The sequence below is a fragment of the Emiliania huxleyi genome, assembly GCF_000372725.1.
Source record: "Emiliania huxleyi CCMP1516 unplaced genomic scaffold EMIHUscaffold_31, whole genome shotgun sequence".
Taxonomy (NCBI): Eukaryota; Haptophyta; order Isochrysidales; family Noelaerhabdaceae; genus Emiliania; species Emiliania huxleyi.
The window spans coordinates 217,834-237,446 of NW_005199684.1; the positions used below are offsets into that span (position 1 = coordinate 217,834).

At 63.2% G+C, this 19,613-nt stretch overlaps 8 protein-coding genes across 8 annotated transcripts; 3 read left to right on the forward strand and 5 right to left on the reverse strand.

The window, feature by feature from the left end:
- Positions 1-834: 834 nt before the first annotated feature.
- Positions 835-1,518, reverse strand: EMIHUDRAFT_354688 (hypothetical protein; the record flags this gene model as incomplete). Its single annotated transcript, XM_005774538.1, has 1 exon — positions 835-1,518. The coding sequence occupies one exon, from the start codon at positions 1,513-1,515 to the stop codon at positions 1,141-1,143; it is 375 nt and encodes a 124-aa protein (XP_005774595.1). The 3' UTR covers positions 835-1,140.
- Positions 1,519-5,225: 3,707 nt separating this feature from the next.
- On the reverse strand, positions 5,226-7,970 carry EMIHUDRAFT_101338 (hypothetical protein; the record flags this gene model as incomplete). The annotated part of the gene is made up of 6 exons (XM_005774539.1): positions 5,226-5,588; positions 5,805-6,029; positions 6,209-6,415; positions 6,721-6,811; positions 6,929-6,987; positions 7,047-7,970. 6 exons carry the CDS (start codon positions 7,968-7,970, stop codon positions 5,226-5,228), a joined length of 1,869 nt encoding a protein of 622 aa, XP_005774596.1.
- An 877-nt stretch (positions 7,971-8,847) lies between these two features.
- On the reverse strand, positions 8,848-9,527 carry EMIHUDRAFT_207303 (hypothetical protein; the record flags this gene model as incomplete). The annotated part of the gene is made up of 3 exons (XM_005774540.1): positions 8,848-9,099; positions 9,174-9,467; positions 9,516-9,527. 3 exons carry the CDS (start codon positions 9,525-9,527, stop codon positions 8,848-8,850), a joined length of 558 nt encoding a protein of 185 aa, XP_005774597.1.
- A 2,063-nt stretch (positions 9,528-11,590) lies between these two features.
- On the forward strand, positions 11,591-12,387 carry EMIHUDRAFT_354689 (hypothetical protein). The gene has a single exon (XM_005774541.1). The coding sequence runs from the start codon at positions 11,630-11,632 to the stop codon at positions 12,113-12,115; it is 486 nt and encodes a 161-aa protein (XP_005774598.1). The 5' UTR covers positions 11,591-11,629; the 3' UTR covers positions 12,116-12,387.
- Positions 12,388-12,917: 530 nt separating this feature from the next.
- Positions 12,918-13,480, forward strand: EMIHUDRAFT_207305 (hypothetical protein; the record flags this gene model as incomplete). Its single annotated transcript, XM_005774542.1, has 2 exons — positions 12,918-13,250; positions 13,349-13,480. 2 exons carry the CDS (start codon positions 12,918-12,920, stop codon positions 13,478-13,480), a joined length of 465 nt encoding a protein of 154 aa, XP_005774599.1.
- Positions 13,481-14,400: 920 nt separating this feature from the next.
- On the forward strand, positions 14,401-15,696 carry EMIHUDRAFT_207306 (hypothetical protein; the record flags this gene model as incomplete). The annotated part of the gene is made up of 4 exons (XM_005774543.1): positions 14,401-14,447; positions 14,480-14,609; positions 15,315-15,389; positions 15,496-15,696. 4 exons carry the CDS (start codon positions 14,401-14,403, stop codon positions 15,694-15,696), a joined length of 453 nt encoding a protein of 150 aa, XP_005774600.1.
- Positions 15,697-16,076: 380 nt separating this feature from the next.
- On the reverse strand, positions 16,077-16,535 carry EMIHUDRAFT_207307 (hypothetical protein; the record flags this gene model as incomplete). Its single annotated transcript, XM_005774544.1, has 2 exons — positions 16,077-16,298; positions 16,443-16,535. 2 exons carry the CDS (start codon positions 16,533-16,535, stop codon positions 16,077-16,079), a joined length of 315 nt encoding a protein of 104 aa, XP_005774601.1.
- A 2,044-nt stretch (positions 16,536-18,579) lies between these two features.
- EMIHUDRAFT_65070 (hypothetical protein) lies at positions 18,580-19,298 on the reverse strand (the record flags this gene model as incomplete). Its single annotated transcript, XM_005774545.1, has 2 exons — positions 18,580-19,052; positions 19,163-19,298. 2 exons carry the CDS (start codon positions 19,296-19,298, stop codon positions 18,580-18,582), a joined length of 609 nt encoding a protein of 202 aa, XP_005774602.1.
- Between the last annotated feature and the right edge of the window lie 315 nt (positions 19,299-19,613).

The window sequence follows — 19,613 nt, forward strand, 5'->3', positions numbered from 1 at the left end:
GCACCGCGCTGCGAGCCTGTCGTGTCCCTTGTCAGGAGCAGGAGAGCCCCACCTGTCCCCCTGATCGTTCTTCCAAAATCCTGCTTGTGCAGGTGGGGACCCTGTCCTCGTCCCATCCCTCGTTTGGCGTGTCTGTTTTCTTTCTTTCTTTCTTGGGGCCAGATTCTAGGGGCAAAAGGATGTCTCATAAAATACCGCGTTGGTGTCCCAGTCGTTGGTCGGACTGTGTTTCGCCTTCCCATCAATCAATCAATGGAAGAATTCAAGCGTCGCGGCGCCTCTTATCTCGCGGCTTGTCTCAGCTCGAGTTGGGGAAGTTTAGGATGGCGTTGTCGCCGTGGATCTGCCGCGCCCTCGCGTCGTACGCGCGCGCCGCCTCCTCCTCGTCGTCAAAGTCTCCGATGACCACGTCGGTGCCGTGCTGCTTGATACGCGCCTTCCATCTACCACTTTAGAACGGGCGGCGAGTGAGCGTAACACCAAGTGGCGGGGTCAGGGGGGGGAAGGGGGGGGGGGGGAGGGGGGGGAGCGCACTTGCCGTAGCGCCGACTCACGCCGCGGAAGGCCGATGTGCGCTTCGGCTCCGCCGGCGCCGCCGCCGCCGCCTCCGCGCCACCCGCTGCAGAGCTGCCCCCCGCCGCCGAGCTGCCCGCCCCCGCCGCCGCCGCCGCCGCCGCCGCCGCCGCCGCCGCCGCAGGCGGGGCGGTGGGCCGAGCCTGCGGCGGCGGCTTCGCGGGGGGGGCGGGCTCGGAGGCGGGCCGCGCCTCCTTCAGGGCGGGCCGCTTGCGCGGCCTGCGCGTGTACGGCACCTCCTCGTAGCACTTTGCCCACCACGCCGGCCGCACGTCGGAGTAGAGCTGCATCGCGACCAGCTCGGCGACCTCCGGGTCGGTCCCTTCGGTGGGCGGCGCCGCCGCAGCGGCGAGCGCGCTGCACGGGCCGCCGGGCAGCGCGGCGCCGAGCGCGGCGCCCACCTAACAGGGGGCGCGGGCATCGATCGCACGCGCGGCGCGCGAACCCGCGCGGCCGGTCGGGCAGCGTGCGAGTGCTGCGAGTGCGGTGTGCCCCGGAGGGGCGTTGTGCGGTGCAGTCGCTTTGCGAACGGCGCCCCTCAGCCGCCCGCCCGCGCCACCCCCCGGATCAGCCCGGCCCCTCTGCGGTGCCCGCACGCGCCTCCTTGATTGCCTCCCAGTGCTCCTCGCGGTCGTGCTGAGGGTCCGAGACAAAGTCGTAGAGGAGGGAGGAGACGGTGCGCTTGGGCGCGCGCGACGAGAGGATCCGCTGCATCACGAAGCCCACCCGCGACACCCGCACGCAGTGAGGGCACCACCAGTCGTCGTCTTGCGCCGCGAGCAGCTTGAGCTGCTCGCCTTGCGCGGGGGTGAGGCACCGCGCGTGGTAGACGCGCGGGCAGACGTCACAGCAGATGAGCTTGCCTCCGTCCCCGCACACCGCGCACTCGTCCTCCGCAGGATCCTCCTCCGCAGGAAGCGACCCCGCCGCGACCACCTCCATCGCCCTAAGCCAAAAGAATTTTCTCCGCCCCTGCCTTTGCCTGTAGGTGCGCGTCTTAAAATCCCTGTGTGGTGGCGGCGTGGTCCTCCCATCCCTCCCTTGGGTTGTCTGTTTTCTTTCTTTCTTTTGTAGGTGCGCGACAGAGGAGGAAGTGACAAGGGAGAGAACGACGAGGGTGGGACGGCCGCGAGGTGGCATGAAGCTTGAAGGTTGCAGCGAGAATCGGCGAGAGACTGCGAAGAGAGATAGGAAGAGGCAGACTCCCTAGGGTGGGCGACGGATAGCGCACCACACACCTCTCCTTAAAATCCCTGTGTGGTGGCGGCGTGCCGTCCTCCCATCCCTCCCTTGGGTTGTCTGTTTTCTTTCTTTCTTTCTTGTAGGTGCGCGACACAGGACGCACCTCTAGTGAGGCCCGCATAGTAATGTGGGTGACTCCTGCCGCCGCCCCTGCCACCCCTGTGTCAGTGTGCCTGTGGTAGTGACTGAGGGAGGGTGTAGAGGATGTAGAGTGTAGAGCGCTGTAGAGCTGTAGAGATGTAGAGCGCTCCGGAGTGCTGTAGAGCTGTAGAGCTCTACATCCGCCGCGGGACGAAGCGGGTGCGTTGTAGAGCGATGTAGAGGCGCTCTACAACGTGAAATCTCTACAACAAACTCTACATCATAAGCGGCGAACGAGGCACGGTCGCTCTCCGACATGAGGCGCGTTACACTTGCCAGTGCTGCCCTGGCCTTCTGTCTGCCCGCCCAATGGGTGGGAGGTGCCTCTGCTGCTGTGGCATGCCTCACGGCTACGACTGGCCGGCGCCTCGGCGCGTCAGCTCGGCTCGGCGTAGCGATCGTAGCCAGCGCAACTCGCCTGGACTCAACGCTCAGCCAGGAGCTCCCGCACACGCTGGCGCGAGTCATGGCGCATGCAACGCGTCTGAATGCTCGCCTCGCCTCGCGCAAATGCGACCGCCCTCGCAGCCGACAGTCCACCGCCTGCTAAAGAAGCACAGCGATGAATGCGGCACCGGCGACACATGGCAGGCTGGTCATGACGCAGTTAGGGTGTTTTGTGCCGTCAGAGTGACTCTCTGTGTGTCAGGGATAGTCAGGGCCGTCCATCAGAGCTCCAGTAAGCTCGGAGACACCCCATTAGTGCGACTCGACCTCTTTGAGTCACTGCCTTCCCGGCGGTTTGGCTGTTAGTAGAGCCTCTACAACAAACTCTACAGCAAAATCGCGCTCTACATCGCTCTACAACGCACCCGCTTCGTCCCGCGGCGGATGTAGAGCTCTACAGCTCTACAGCGCTCTACATCTCTACAGCTCTACAGCGCTCTACACTCTACATCCTCTACACCCTCCCTCAGGGTAGTGAGAGACTGCCAGCAAGAAGCTGGAGGAAGGTCGCTAGACTGAGATGAGACCGCCAGTGGAGTTGGGAGCCCACCGTGCACCGCGCTGCGAGCCTGTCGTGTCCCTTGTCAGGAGCAGGAGAGCCCCACCTGTCCCCCTGATCGTCCTTCCAAAATCCTGCTCGTGCAGGTGGGGACCCTGTCCTCCTCCCCCATCCCTCGTTTGGGTTGTCTGTTTTCTTTCTTTCTTTTTGCCTGTAGGTGCTCGAGGCCACCCCTGGTGCTGGTGCGGGGCTTGACGCTAGGGCCATCACTATCGCAAAGGTGGGCCTGGGAGGATACCGCCAACGATGCCCAGCGGCGCGTGCATACCCACGTGCGCGTGTGTGTGTAGCGCAGGTGGCCACTGTTTTGGTCACGCGCATGAAGCTGATGAAGCGCCTGCTGTTTTGGTCACGCTGCACCGCGGTGCCCTGATGCGACTGCCGTGAACGGGGCTGTTGCCGTTGTTGTCGTCGTTGCTGCCACTGCAGGTTTGGGTCGACCGGCGCGGTCTCAAACTCGGCAAATTTGAACGAGATCAAAGCAGCCAACCCGCGCCCGCAGCGGGATTCTCGTAGCTTAGGGTTCAAGGTTCAAGGCCTCTGAAGGGCAGGCAGGCATCATGCCAGTAGTGCAGACGACGCGGACCAAGCGCGCTCGGGTCACGCAAATACGAAGCTAATAGGAGCAAATCTGAATCTGGCAGCGGGATGTCGCAGCATGTGGGGCTTGTGGCGCGGTGCTGGCTGCTGCAGGTTGTGCCTGTGTTTGCACCGCGGGAGCATTCAGCGCTAGTCGGCCCTGGCCCTTTGCCGTGGTCTGGGCGCGATGCCACGGCTCACATCCAACGGAAGAAGCGGAGGCGGGGGCGGCGTTACACTGTCGACACGTTTGAAGTTAATCTTCCATCTAAGTGAGTGAGCGTTGCGGGCCCGCCCGAAACGGCGTTGTAGACTTGGACCCAGATTCCCATTTTCGAACAATTCAACGACCCGCCGGCGGTGGCTTTGAACTGAAGCGGGCCTTCGGGAGGTCGAGGAGTTGGCCCCAAATCGTCCATGATGCGCTTGTAGTAGTTGAACCTGGCAAAATTGTTATTGTCGGAGTATACTTGTTCGTCGAACGGAGGATCACACCGCTATGGTTTATCTGTGTCGTGGGTGTACAGAAATGCCGCTTCTCCACTGGCCCAACGCGGCCTTTATAGAGGAAGCGCACAATGTTGACGTTTTTGTTCTCGTGGGCCACCTCAACGAGCGCCGTGTGGTTGATGCCCTTTCGGAAGGGAAAATCGTGCTGCACATAGTGAAGGAACCTGACGCTGGGGTAGTGATCCTCGATCAGAGCCAATATCTTTTGTACATTTCCGGATATATGCCGGTGCTGCTGGCTCACGACTATGTGGACGTGTGTCCGGTTCTGCGGATTGAACCTGTGGTACAGCAGTTCCACATAGCGGTCGAGTTGTTCCAGCCGCGCCCCCACTTCGTAGCCATCCCAGTGCTTTAGCTGCAACCCATCGACGCCAATGTACACGGGGGCCGTTGGCGACAGCCCCTCAACCAATTCCAACGACCCCACCACCCTGTCGATGAAGTGCAGCGTCGGGTGGGTTTTGATCGAAGACGACGTGATGATGACGGCCGTGTCTCCCGAGTACTCCCGGTGCGGCACCACGCGGCGTTCGTACATCGCAACCGGCGTGGAGAGCGGCCCCACCGCCGCGGCGCCCGGGGCCAACAACACCATTGCCAGGAGAGTCGCGGTAGTTGAAATTCGCATCTCGGTCGAAACGTTTGTGCTGTTGTTGCACGAGCTCGCCCCTCCGTGAAACTCTGAACAATGCATGCATACGTGTGTGCAGTGAGTGGGCGCGCATGTCGCAGCAGCAGCGTGACTTTCGAAAGCGAAGAACCGGCGCAGCCAGAGTGCTGGCGCGGTCGCAGAGCCTGGCGCGGCCACAGGGCTGGCACGGCGCCGGGCCAGGAAGAGCAGCGAGAGAGCTGCAGGAGCACCACGCAGGAGCGTGGCCACAGCGAACGTGTTTGGAGACGTTCAGACGACTCCGCGTCCTGATTGTTCACGGAAAAGTCTCCGCATATATAATATCGCATGAAAAGAAAACGCGTTTCCGCACCCCCGGGCCCGGCGCGAAAAGAAAAACTCTGGAACTCAAATGTATATCAATATGTGTCCAAAGACACACCTCTCTGATAAACTGTCTACAGCTGTCAGCTCTAAGAAACAACCCATATCTTGAAGCGATCTCGCTCGATACTGGCACAGCAAAACTGCGAGCCGAGGTCAGAGCCCTCTCTACAGCGCTCACGAGTGGTCAAAATTGAAGCGGAAGCTGCCTGACGGTGCCGCCACCGCTGCCTCCTCCTCCCCACTCTCGTCGTCGTCGTCGCTCTCGTCGCTCCGGTCAATGCTCTCGCCCTCGCCGCTCTGCTCCTCGCCGCTCTCGCCCTCGACGGACTCGCCCGAGTCGCCCGGGCTCGCATCCTGACTCTGCTCCCCGCCCGCGGCCCCGCCGGATGCGAACCCCTCCGCTGTTGCCTGCCGCTCACGGCTCACGCTCTGCAGCCGCCGCCGCAACCGCAGCAGCGCCGGGTCGGAGCCTCGGAGCGAGATTGCAGTGGCGAGGTCGGAAGCGGCGCCCGTCAGATCGTCGAGTTCGAGCCGCGCCTGATCGGCCGAGCCCCAACTCAGCCCAACTCAGCCGAGATGAGCCGAGATGAGCCGATCTCAGCCGAGCTCAGCCGAGCTCAGCTCGAACGGCGCCTGCGCCCTGCGGTAGAGGGCCTTGACGTTGCGCGGGTCGGCGGCGAGGACCTACGCGGCAAATCGCCCTCCATGTCCATTACTGGAGAGGGAGAGGGGGCGGCGCTGGCAGCGACGCACCCGGCCGCACGCGTCTCGCGCCTCGCGCCACCGGCGCAGCGCGAGCAGCGACGAGGCGAGGTTGAGCCGGCACATCAGACGGCCGTGCCTACGCAGACCACGCGCCACGGGTCGCGGGCACGCCGCGCCGGCAGCATCCCCCTGCCCGGCCGCGCGCCGCTGCTCGGCACGCACCGCGGCGTCTGCCACGTGGAAGCGCGCCGTGGCCAGCGCCGCGCGGTACGCCTAGTCGTGGCACGCGGCCCACGGGCGTCACGACCACAGCACGTCCCCTTCGCGCAGCGCGCCGCCGCGGAGCGGGCCTCGCGAGCCGCCGCGTGCTCGCCGCGCCGGTGCGCCGCGTTGCCCTCCTCGCGCAGCGCGCGCGCGGTCGAGAGGCGCGCCGTCGCCTCCTCCGCGGTGACCTCCGCCCCGCTCCACCGCGCAGTCCCGACTCCCTCGCGGCCACTCTCGCCCGCCGCCCTCCGGTGCCCGCTCTGGGCGCTCTCGCGCCCCCTCCTCGCCTCGCCGAGCCCAAAGATTTTGACGTCCGAGTCGATGCCCGACACGGCGAGCACGGGCAGCGCCGGGTGCGGCGCCACGCAGTTGACGATGGCGCCGTCCCCGCGCGCCTTGCGCAGCAGAGAGTGGGCGGCGTGGGCGGCGGCGGTGGCGGCGGCTGAGAAGGAGGCGGCGGGCGGCCAAAACACAAGGAGGGAGAGGCGACAGAGGAGAGAGAGAGAGAGGGAGAGAGGGAGAGAGAGAGAGAGAGAGGGGGGGAGAGAGAGAGAGAGAGAGAGAGAGAGAGAGAGAGAGAGAGAGAGAGAAGGGGGGGGGGTGAGGGAGGGAGGAACAGAGACGGCGCGGAGGGGTGAGGTGGCAGTGGCGGTGTGTGCGTCGCCTTGAGCAGCAGCTCGCCGCTCCGCTTGCCCCACACAAAGAGGTGGCCGCAGTCGCCGCCCGTGGTGACGTACCCGCCATCGTGCAAGAAGGCGCACTCCTTGGCGAACGTCTCGTCGTTGGCGCGCCTGCCCCACCCGCGCAGCTGTGAGCCCCCTTCTCGCCGAGACTCCCTCTCTCTCTCTCGGCTCTCTCTCTCGGCTCTCTCTCTCGGCTCTCTCTCTCTCGGCTCTCTCTCGGCGCACCCGTGGTACTCGGCGATCGTGTCCGCGAGCACGGGGATGTGTTGGAAGCTGTCGCCCGCCTGTGGGCGACGTGTCACGGGGTTCGGTCAGCACGTGCATGTGCCTTAGGACTCAACACGCGGGCCGCGCTGCTCTTCTCTTCTCTTCGGCTTTGCATGGAGATGCGAGAGGGGAGAGGGGCATCGCCCGCCGGCGCGCGCGAGTCGAAGAGGAGCATCCTCTCTCCGCGCAGGTTGACGAGCAGCTCGCCCGAGGAGGAGTAGGCGAGCCCGCTCGCCCCTTGGGAGAGGTGCGCGCGCCCGCGCCGGCTCGCCTCGAGCAGCCGCCGCGCGCCAAATGCCTTTACAGGCGCCGCCTCGCTCGCCTCTCCGCCGAGCAAGCGCAGGTCGTACAGCCGCACGAGAGCATCCTCGCAGCCGACGGCGACGAGCGGGCCGGGCGCGGCCGGGTCAAAGGCGAGCGTCGTGCAGCCGCCGATGTGCGAGAGGTTGATGAGAGCCACCGGCTGCTGCGCCGCCCGCACGTCAAACACGGAGACGAGTCCGTCGTGCGCGGCGGCGAGCAGGACGGGAGGCGTGTCGGGGACGTACTCGAACTTGGAGACGAATGCGTGCGACCGGCCGAGCAGCGTGTCGCCGCCGCTGCGCAAGTCCTGCAGCCGGACGGTGCCGTCGAGAGAGCATGTCGCCACCTTTGTGTCTCCGCTGTCCGGCTGGAACTTTGCGCAGAAGATGTTGCGCACGTGGCCAGTGTTCACGACGCAGCGGCGGCGGGCGTGACGCGCGGCACTCGGGTCCCACGCGTCCCACACTGCGATGCGGCAGTCGTCCGAGCCAGAGACGAGTTGTGTCCCGGCTGTGTTCCAGCTCACCGTGTTGACGCACCCGTCATGCTCCTCGAGGACGGCGCGAAGCTCTATGCGCCAGAGCAGCGCGGGCGTGCGCCATAGTCGGCGGTGCGTGAGGCCAGATTGCTGCCGCTCCAACAGGAGGCTGCTGAAGGAGGAGGAGGAGCCGCTGTGGCTGGCGGAGGACCACACCATATGTGTTTGTCGGACTGAAAGAGCAAGAGCAGCGAAAGCCTAAAAGAATTTTAGATAAAGCTCGTTTGGTCTGTCTGTTTTCTTTCTTTCTTTACCTGTCGTGTCCCTTGTCAGGAGCAGGAGAGCCCCACCTGTCCCCTGATCGTCCTTCCAAAATCCTGCTCGTGCAGGTGGGGACCCTGTCCTCGTCCCATCCCTCGTTTGGCGTGTCTGTTTTCTTTCTTTTTTTGGGACTGGAGATGACTGCTCTATTTATTTATTTATGGGCACGGGACTGGCGCGCACTGGCACTACATGTAACACGGAAAAGAACTCTCACGCCCGTCTGCGAGATGCAGGGAGGAGCTCAGGCGCTTAAGAAAGATCCTGCTCGTGCAGGTGGGGATCTCCCGCCTTTTTGGCTGTTTTCTTTCTTTCTTCTCTCTCTCTCTCCCTCACTCTCTCTCTCCCTCTCTCTCTCTCTCTCTCTCTCTCTCTCTCTCTCTCTCTCTCTCTCTCTCTCTCTCTCTCTCTCTCTCTCTCTCTCTCTCTCCCCCCCCCCCCCCCCTCTCTCTCGTGTGTGAGAGAGATTTTTAGAAGCCAACAAAAATGTGTCACACAGGCTCCGGCTCAGGTCGTGGGGCATAGCTCGGGTGTAAACGGGGTCTGGGGAGGAAGCCCCAGCGGCCCGCCGCAGGCGCCGCCGGAGGCTGGCCCGCCGCAGGCGCCGATTTTTTGGCGTTTTTTTTCAAAATTGAGGGATTTCTCATCTAAATTCTCATCCAAAATCGAGCTCGCTACGAGCTCTCTAACTGCACAGCATCTCCTCGTTGAGCCTAGCGGCGCCCGTATCGCCCACGCCCACATTCCTTTTTCTTGCCCTTGGCCCTTGCTGCACTCAGCCGCTCAACCTCTGCCAGTCTCTCCTTGCTCGTTGCTGGCGCTGCCGCCCCCAGTACTGCGATTGCAGCTCCTTGGCATGCCGCGCCGCCTCCATCTGCTGTGCTTCCCACGCTGCCGCTTCCTCTAAAGCAGCGCCGCCACTAAGCGGCGCAACCAAGTTCTCGCACTGTTTGCATGAGCATGTGTCCTGCTGGTGCGGCGCACAATCCGCGCGCGGCGAGTGAGAGTAGAAGACTGACAGCAGGAGCTGCAGGAGCTGCAGGAGCTGCGCAGATCGGATGGGTGGTGACGCCGTCGAGCGACGGCGCAAAGACCAATCACCACCGCTGAGAGCCGCGACACGAGGCTGCTGGCAGCTGCACCTGTGAGAGCCGCGACACGAGGCTGCTGGCAGCTGGCAGAGCGAATCGCGATTCCGGCGGCCGCCGTCAGCCCGCCGACACCGACGGCCTGTCTGAGGTCAAACTCCCACCGCACGTCGGACCAGTCGTGCGTCAGCCATGGCGACGAGACGTCTGTATGCAGACAGCCCGCCACCCGGGCGATAGAACATGCCAGCTGGGCTCTTCCAGGGCTCTCGTGGCCCGTGGCGCGTGCCCAGTGGAATAGGGCGGGCTGCGGCGGGCGCAATAACTATTCACAGCTAATGAAAACTATAAAAACTCGCGGCTTCATCAAAGTTTGAGGTGGCTTCGTCCTCAGCACCATCAAGACAGCTCTATTCACACCCTGTTTGGTTTGAAGCCACTCGGGGATGCCCGTTTACACCCAACCGACGAGTCGCTGGGCCCTCTGACCTGAGCCGGAGCCACACAGTGATTTGGGCTCGGCAGCTTGTCGACTACCAGCCGGATTTGTTTGTACTCTTGGCACCGTGGAGTGCTGGGGGGGGCGACAGGGAGGATATGGCCTTGAGTTATGTGTACGCAGACTCAGGGTGTGTGGCAGCCCGCTGGCTGTGTGTCTTGTGAGCTTGTTTGTGTCTGTGTGTCGCTCGTGCGTGTCGTCATCATCTGTCCAGCGTCCACCCATACCGCGTTGGTGTCCAGTCCGAGCCTGGCTGTTCTTCACCTTTCTACCTACCTACCTAGCCGGAGCCGGAGTCTTGTGTAGCTCTTACGAACGTAACGTACCCGAGGCGGACTGCTGACGGGGTTTGCGATGAGGAGCGACTCCGAAGGGTATTGGTGTGGATGGTTAAGCACGAAGCCGATTTTTTTCTTTTAAAAGCCCGTCTTGTCCTTTCGCCTGCGGAACGTTCAGCTCTCCCTGGCGTGGCATATCTCGTCAACCTGCATGTGGGGGGGAACCTCGCTGCATCTCGCATCTCTCTCGTCGGTATGTCCGCAGCGCGCTTCGCTCGACTGCTGGTCGTTCCAGACGGCCCAGGTCGCAGCGACAACAGGCTCACGTGCGGCGGCAGCGGTGGTGGCGCCCTCGACGGCGGCCCCCCGACACCAACAGTCGCGCTCCGCACGCCTTCAAGGTCAGCTGCGGCCAAGCGACGATCGGCTCGCTCCGATCGCTGGGCGCGGTCACTCACCGGCCCATCACCCGCCTGCCGATCACCTGTCCGCCTCGCCGCGCGCGGGCCGCTCGCCTGCTCGCCACTGCCGCCGCGCGTCCCCGCGCCGCCACGCTTCCCTGTGCACCTGACCGCGCTCGAGCTGCGCAGACGGCGCGCGCTCTGGCAGACAGAGCAGCGGCCGCCCAGGCGGTCGCTGCTCCGCCCCGTCCGAATCCGTCCGCCCGCGCGTGCCGCTGCCGCCGCCGCCGCCACCACCGCCGCCGCGTTTCCCCTCGCCGCCACGCTTCCCTAAAAACAGGCCGTGCCAGGCCGTGCCAGCCCACGAGGCTGCCCGCCCGTCCCGGGGGACACACCAAACAAGGGGTGGGAGAAGGACAGGGTCCCCACCTGCACGAGCAGGATCTTGTAAGGACGATCAGGGAAACCACGGGCTCATCGCCGAGGAGCCACTGCGGACCACCTCGTCATATATAGGTAGGCGGTTTGAAACAGACAACCCGCAAGGGAGGGATGGGGGGACGGCACGCCGCCACCACACAGGGATTTCAAGGGAGTGGGTGCGCCACGGAAGGTAAATAAATAAATAAATAGAGCAGTCATCTCCAGGGAGAGATGGGCGACGCACACGAACACAGAGGGTGCGACGGCATGCACTTGGTCTTGGAGCGCACTTGGAGTGCAGTCATTAACCGCACATCCAGGGCCGGGCATGAAATTCCGGATTTTTCTTGCAGTGGCCTTTAGATGTGGTGGCGGCGTGCCTCATCCCATCCCTTCCTATGGTGGCGCTTTCACATGTAATATTTCGACTACCAGCCGGATTTGTTTGTACTCTTGGCACCGTGGAGTGCTGGGGGGGGCGACAGGGAGGATATGGCCTTGAGTTATGTGTACGCAGACTCAGGGTGTGTGGCAGCCCGCTGGCTGTGTGTCTTGTGAGCTTGTTTGTGTCTGTGTGTCGCTCGTGCGTGTCGTCATCATCTGTCCAGCGTCCACCCATACCGCGTTGGTGTCCAGTCCGAGCCTGGCTGTTCTTCACCTTTCTACCTACCTACCTAGCCGGAGCCGGAGTCTTGTGTAGCTCTTACGAACGTAACGTACCCGAGGCGGACTGCTGACGGGGTTTGCGATGAGGAGCGACTCCGAAGGGTATTGGTGTGGATGGTTAAGCACGACGCACATTTTTTCTTTTTTCGCAGAAGCAAAGCCGGTGGCTCGGCTGGCTGCGACCACTGAGGCTGCAGCATCGATGGCTCGCGAGTCCGCAATCAGCAAGAAGTCGAGGAGCGGCAGCTCGAGAGCGGCAGCTCGAGAACGACCGGCCTCGCCGGGAACGCCTCCCGGCCACACCTCGGCGATCGTGCGCTTTGGCCCGCCGTCCTCCGGCCCGCGGTCGGCAACTTGCAAAGTATACGTGCCGCCGCACAACTTGGATACGTCTGTGGTGCGCAGCTTTGTCTGCCCTGCGCCGGGCTGCGTGGCGTGCTACGCGACAGCGGCGGGGTTATACCAGCACAAGCGGACATACCACCCTGAGACGATCGCCTCGCGCGGCAGCCCGCGCGGCGCCATCTCGTACGACGGCGATCGCCGCTTCGAGTGCCCCGCGTGCGACAAGTGCTACAGCAGCAGCCAAGGGCTCTACCAGCACAAGCGCGCCAAGCACCCGTGGCTGATCAACGAGCGGGAGAGGGGCTACACGCGCCTGTCGGGAAGCCCATCCATTTGTGAATGAGTAGGCCCCGACGCAGAGCGCTGCGTGTGCAGAGCGATTGTGTTCCGCGTCTTCCCTCCGCACACAAGGCCGGAACAGTGTAGTCTTTGTCGCTCTGCGCCCAGAGGCCAGAGCCGATTAGCGATATTAGCGCGGCTTCCCTGAGTGCCATCTAGCATGGAGTGGACAGACGTGGTAGACACCCCGTCATCCACATTCGCGGAGAGGGATGACAGTGCTGTGCGGCTGTGCGATGATTGTTTGTCTGAAGCTGCGTCTCAGCACTCAGGCTGAAGAAAAAAGAAAACACCAAGGGAGGGATGGGAGGACGGTACGCCGCCACCACACTGCACACAGGGATTTTAAACAGTGCTGTTCACCGATAGGGTTTCTGTAGGCATATTTTTTTGAGAGCGCCTTCGTTGTTAATAGTACAAACCCAATGGTCCTCTGCGAGCGGTCCTTCGTTGCAGTCGCGCACACGCACACGCCATGCCGCACCGCGCGCCCGCCCACCGCCCCGCCCAGGCGGGAAAGAAATGAAGAGATATTTTTTCCCGATGCCTCGCAACGAGCAGTGAGCACAACATGGCGGACCAGAGAGGCCGGCGAAGCAAACGAAAGGGCATATCCAGAAAGCATAGAGTACAAATGCGTTTAGCGGCATTGCTACGGCACGCGACAATTGTCTCCTCAACTTCCGTGCGCATTGACGAGGAGCTCAGCATGCCGGTGACGGTGAAGCGATCTCGTTGTGGCAAGCTCATTGTGATGTGGCACACTTATCTTGCTGGATCTAAAGCATTCGTGGCTCAATCGAGACATGGACGCAGGCACTGTCGAGGCGCAGGTCCGCGCCAACCCCTCCTTTGCCAGCCATGTGACGCGCGAGCGTGAGGCTCTCAGCCGTCGCACATGCGCCTCCGAGCAGCGGCGCACGAGCGACTGCATTTGCCTGGGATCGGACGAGCAAGGTGAAGTGGAGACGGAGGCGGGAGCGTCGAGCGATGATGAGGTGGAGGAGGTGGCACCCCCCGCGCCACCGCCACGCATCACTTTTGCGGTGGAAGGCGATGACGAGGTGCAGGGCATGGCGGCAGCGGGCGGGTTGCACGACTTGCCGCATCTTCGCGGCTTCTGCTTGCACAAGCCTTTCGTGCGCACCACCGCAAGCGGCCGCATGAGGGCAACGCCGCGACATGTTGCCACTGCTACTGCTTCATTTGCGATCGACCTGCAGCTGAGTGCCCGCAGTGGGAAAGCGAGGAACGCAAGGCCCCAAGTCACTGCAACGCCCACGGCGGCCACAAGCAGTGGCGGCTGCTGCAGGGGCGCGCCAAGCGGGCGCGCGACCGGGCCGAGTTAAGCGACCGGGCCGAAGATTGAAGCGGGGTGCGGGTGGCTCTTCTCGAGAGAGTGCAGGCGTGCGGAGCGTGCACGTGCCAGCACTTGGTTATGCACGCCGCCCGCGCCACACAGCTGATCAAACAACCCGCATCGATATATTTTTGTGCGTAAGACATATCGCTGCCACTCCAAACAAAACAAGAAGAGATGTTGGTTTCAGAGCTAGGGTTGCCTAACGTTAATTTGGGGCCTAACAGTTGCGCTATTGTTGGCTGAAATCCTCAACGTTGTTCAAGTGTTCACCCCAGCCCATGCTGTTACTGTTTGTTACTGTTGTTACTGTTGTTCAGCGGCCAGCAAGCAGAAAATGGCAAAAAACCCGGGTAAAACCCGAAAATACCTGGGGTTTCCCGGGTATTTTCGGGTATTACCCGCAGCCGCACTGCGGGACGCTGGAGATCGTCGTGGGTCACTGCCAGGCCTTCCTTACTGTTGTTCAGTCGGCCTAACGTCAGCTACTGTTGTTGGGAAGCCCCACTGTTGTTCTGTTGTTACTGTTAACACACTAGCAACACTGTTCAGCTCCTAACGTTAAGGCAACCCTATTTCAAAAGAAATAGCTCTCTCGGGCTCAAAAAGGGACGCACGAGGCAAATCTGATGTTGGAATGTTTCAATAGGAGAGAGGCCTCTTCCGTTGGGGGACCGAGTGACTAGGAAACGAGGGTTCCCCATTGTGACCCGCTCCAGCGCGAGCGTGACACTGCACCTGGGTCTTGGCGCCGAGCGCCCGCGATCTCCCGCGGCTCAGACCTCGTTGACGTTGTGCAAGCCGACCCTCGGTGAGCACGCCGGTCCGGATCGATGGCGCGCTCGGTGTGGAGCAAGCAAGACCCCCCCCCCCCCATCGGCGCGCGCTCGCCATTCCAACGGCCGCCAGGAGCACCAAGAGGACTCCTCATGGCTGTGCTCAAGTGGGCTTCGACCGGCCTCGGCTGGAGCTTGAGGTGGTAAAATTCTCTTTGCCCTCGGCTACGAGGCGCGGCGACATGTGCGAGGCACGGCTGCAGCAGCACACGGCGTACCTCGAGGGGCTGATCGCGATGGTCCCGCCCAAGTACTACCTCCCGCCCAACCCCGAGGAGATGGCCAAAAAGTTCCAGAAGCACGTGCGCAAGGGCCCGGCGGCGGCGGCGGCCAAGGCGCAGCACAAGGCCGAGGCCACCGAACGTCGACGGATCAAGCTGGATCCGACGCAGCAGCGGAGCGTCGCCGAGCATGTCGCCGCCGAGCGCGAGCGCGAGCTCCGCGAGGACGGCGAGGCGGCAGCAGCGGAGGCGGCGCGGCAGGGCGCTGCGGGCGACGATGGCGACGCAGAGGCTCCGGCGGACTTTTCGCGGCTCGCGAGGAGCGACGCGCCGCGCGAGCAGCTGAGCGCGCAGGAGCTGCGCCGCCGCCTTGCCGAGCGGCTGCAGCAGCTTCGCGGCAGTCGGGGCGGAACGGCGGACAGGAGAGCGGACGGCAAGGCGGCGCCAAAGCCACCAAAGCACAACCCGGCCAAGCGCCCATCCGCGGCGACGGAGGAGCCAGAGAGCAGCTCCGACGAGCCCGCCGCGGGCGCCGACTTGGCCACGCCCGGCGGCGGCGGCGGCGGCAGCGGCGGCGGCAGGAGTGGCGGGAGCCTCCAGTTTAGCAAGGTGCAGGCCGGCGGCAGAGCTAACGGCAAGCGAAAGGCGCTCGCGGGGGACCTGATGGGGAGCGGCGGCGTGAAGCGGCCGCGGGCAGCGGGCTGCGGCATCCTTGCCGCGGGCAGCGGCGGCAGCAGCAGCGCGGCCGGCGGCGTGAGCGAGGAGTCTCAGATGGATGTTTGGCAGAGTGCGCTCGAGAAGGCGGGAGGCATCAAGCAGCGCGACGACCAGAAGCTGCTGAAGCGGATGCTCAAGCGCAAGGTGTTGCCCGCCCTCCCGTCGCCCCCCCCCCCCCCCTTCGCTCTGCCAATCGCCCCCCTCCCCTTCTCCCCCTCACCGCGGCACGTCCCGACTCTGCGCGCGCCAGGAGCGGTCCAAGAAGAAGTCGCAGCGCGAGTGGAAGGCGCGGGTCAAGACGGTGCGCAACGAGATGCTGGAGCGCCAGACCAAGCGCCGTGAGAACCTCGAGGCGCGCATGACCAAGTCCAAGGCCAAGGCAGCGCGAGCAAAGGCGCGTTCAGGCGACCGAGCGGGCTTCGAGGGCAAGAAGCAAAAGTTCCTCAACTAGAGAGCCAGAGCGCCGAGGGCCGCAGCGTGCGCATGCGGGGCGAGGGCGGCGTCGGTACACCCTCTCCAGCGTCACCGCTTTCGGGGCGCACGCGCGCCGCGCGCCGCCTCGAGCTTGCCCTGTCGTCCCAGGCTCGGTCCTTGTCTCCTTGAGAGTCACTATCGACTGTGGAGTGGCGTTGACCGTCTTGATGAGCGTGTTGACTGTTGTCGTGGAGGACGCACACGGGTTTTGAGTGGCTGCCACTGCGCTCGTGCCGGCGCGATCTCTCGTCGGCAAGTGACCAAAATTCACATATTGCTTGAGAACTCAAAAGCAAACATTTACGCGACACGGTCTTCAACATTCGACCAGCGGCCCGCGTGGGGGCTGAGCTCATGTTAGCTGCTCCCAGCGCCCAGCTTTTGGAGAATCACGTCGACCTGGTTGGAGAGGACCGGCTGGCCGCGCCGTGTCCTCTTTTTGAGCTTGGCGCTCGTCTCGGCGCGCCGCCTCTGCGCTGCAGCTACCGCCTGACTCCGCTCCTCGTGTGCACGCCTCTCCTCCTCACGCGCCGCCTCAACCTCGCGCTGCTGCTCCTCCCAGCTCTTGCGCGCCAGCGCCTGGGCGCTACCTGCGGGCTTCCGGCGCTTTCCGATCGATGCGTTGCTGCCGCCGCCGCCGCCGCCGCCGCCCGCTTGCACATTCGGCGCGGCCCCGCCCGGCGCGCTGCCCTCTTTCCGGAGCAGCTGCTTGTACTTGCCCACCGTCTTCCAGCGCTCCACCTGCTTCTTCTTCTGTCGCTGCTGCTTCCACGCCGGCGGGACGTAGGTGGAGCGCGAGCGTGACTGAGGGGCCATTGAGACAAACCGGCACGCGAGCAACCTGTGACGCAAAAATAACGCACGCGCGGAGCTGGCGGAAGAGGACCGCCGCAAGCGGCGTGGCGTGGGTCGGTTGTGCACCCCTCCGGGGGCCCCTCTGCGCCGGGGAGGCGTTGTTGGAGGCTAGGACGCAAGCGTCCGTCGCCCTTTTCAAACTCGGGGCCCACTCCGCTACGCTCCGACCCGAATTTGGGGAGGGCCTTCGCCCTTTTCAAACTCGGGGCCCACTCCGCTATACGCTCCGACCCGAACGAATTTGGAGGGCCTAAAAGTTTAAGGTGTTGCTGCGCAGAAGGGGTCGGACACAGGGCGCAGCTCATGCTAAGAGCTAGAAGGGGAGCTAGAGAGAACGACTACTCTGTCCCGTTATTGCGTACACCAACACCACAAAAGCTCTCTCTCTCCTGTCCTCACTCAGGGGGGCGGTCACTCAAACTACCGGAGTCTCTCGACTAGCTGCCACGTTGCCGACCGAGAGCCAGCGGATCTCCTCCTGCTCCGCAAGGAGGGTGGCCAAGGCTAAAGTCTTGCCGGAGCCGCCGGGCGCGTTGACGACTTGGAGAAGGTCGCCCTTCTACTTGTACTTGTAGAGATGCTCGAGGGGGTGCTTTGTGGGGCGGTGCGCAGCCAGGCCAGCAGTGAGGGGAGGCGCACCCTCACTCTCCTCGGTTGCAGAGCTCGTCGGAGGCTGCGTCACGACGGGAGGGTCGCGACAGCAGCCTCGGGCGAGCCGACGCGCATGTCCAACCAGCGCTGGGACTCGTTGTGACGGCAGACGCCGGCTGCCTCTCCAACCGCTTCTGCAGCGTCCTTCTTTGCCCGTGCATGGGCTCGATCCGATTCCGCAGCGTGTCGTCCCCAGCGGCGGTGCTGCGCGGGAGGCGGCCGCGGGCACGCTGGGCTCGATCAGCGGCTTCCCCTCAGTTGCTCCGAAAGCACGGATTTGGCCGTTCTTGGCTTCAATTTTAAAGCACTGATTTGGCCGTTCTTGGCTTCAATTTTACGGATGTCTTGGCACCAGCTGAAGGCTTGCCCCCGTCCACGGCGGACATCACGCAGTTCGTGCACGGTATTCGGATTTTGCTATTTGTTCGTGTGGGGGTATATCGCAGATTTGTCAATGGTACCGCGTCTGCGACGCGGGCGCCTTGCGAGCAGAGCCCTTAGGACACCCTTTATATCTTGCGCGGTCAGAATTCACGTTGCGAGTCCGGAAGACGAATCGATGACGACGACGACTCGCCAGTGGTAATCCCGTCGGGGCAGCTGTCACGATGCACCCGAAGGGAACCCCAGCGCCAACACCGACCGTGGAGAGGTACAAGAAACGAGAGTGGACCTGAGCAACGAAATGACTTGGCGGCACATGATCCGGAGCGGGAGTCAGAAGAGTGGTCCCGCGAGGAGAGCTTGATAAACTCGAGGGGCCAAAATACGCCGCGAGGAGGGCGGAGTTGCGCCGAGAGGCGGGAGAAGCCGCGAGAGCAAGGGATCGGCAGGCGGCGGCGCCGTCGCAGGATGTGGATGAAGCAGAGGAGAGCGACGCGACCGAGGATGAAGCGGCAGGAGAGAGAGAAGCCAACAACGAGAGTGGGACGACCCCGCGGGGTGGCATATAAGGTTGCTGCGAGAATCGGCGCGAGGGACTGCGAAGAGAGATAGGAAGAGGCAGACGAAGGGTGGGCGCGACGGCTAGCTAGCAACACCTTCCTTTCCCGTGAAATCCCTTTGAGCTATGTGTGCGGTGACAGTGCACGACAAGGAGAGAGGAGCGCGCAAGACACAACACGTGTGTGGTGGCTGGTGGCGGCGTGCCGTCCTCCCATCCCTCCTTTGGGTTGTGTACGTTTTCTGTCTTTCTTTTTCTTTCCGCTTGTCTGTTTTCTCTCGCGTTTCTTTCTTTCTTCCTGTGGTTAGTGCCAGTGCGCGCCAGTCCCGTGCCTAGTGTCGTTCGTGCGAGGGAGTTTTGTCGTAAAATTCTTTCTTCTTTTTGAGTAGTTGCAGAAACATCGGCAACTCCTCAATGTTTTTTCTGCTCCGAGTAGCGCTGTAGCAAGTAAGGCTGCTGGTCGCGCAACAACAGTGTGTACTTGAAGAGCTCCTCCACCACATCGATAACGCGGCTGCGGAAGTCTGTATCCTTGAGGGAGCCATCCGCCTCGAATTTATCTTTGTACGCTTGGGGGATGGAGCTCTGATTTGGCACCACGATGCAACGCATCCATCGGCCCAGCACGCGCAAGTTGTTGACGGTGTTAAAGGACTGCGACCCGGCCTCCACCTGCATCACCGCAACCGTCTTGCCCTGGGTCGGCCGGATCGCGCCCTCGGAGAGTGGCATCCAGTCGATCTGATTCTTGAAGGCAGCTGAGAGGTTCCCGTGTATCTCGGGGCTCACCCACACCATCCCCTCACACCATCTCGTCAGCTGGCGCAGCTCGACAACCTTTGGGTCCGATTTCGGGTCCACGTCTCCGGAGAAGAGGGGCAGACCTATAGACCAGGAGGCACTCGGTCACAGAGGAAGAGTGCACTCGCGAGCTCATGTCGCGCATGGGGTGTGGATGGCTCGGGGCAGTGTGCACGTACTTTGTGACACACACCTGTTGGGTCAAAGACTCGCACGTCGGCACCGAACGAGGCGAGGATGCGACCTGCCTCGACAGCCACCTTTCTCGAGTATGAGCTCTCGCGGAGGCTCCCGTAGAGGATGAGAAACTTTGGTGGGTGCGTGCTCATCCTGCTCACCAGCGACTTGACTGTTGCCTCGACCGCATTGTCACACTCGGCGAGGTCCGTTGCAAATTCGATCGTGCCGGTCGGGCAGCATTTGACGTACGGTGGCTTGCCGAGCTTTGAAACCGTGTCGTCGTCTCGGCCCGGGGGGGGTGCCAGCGGCGCGCCGTCCGCGTCAAAGTCGGCCCAGAGACTACCAGCGCCAGTAAGACCCGCCGCGTCTGCGTGGGTCTGTGTGCCTGTCGCACAGAGCGCCACCCGCTCTTTGAGGAGTAGGGAGAGGCTGCCAACCGAGCCGGTGATCGCGGCCACTGCACC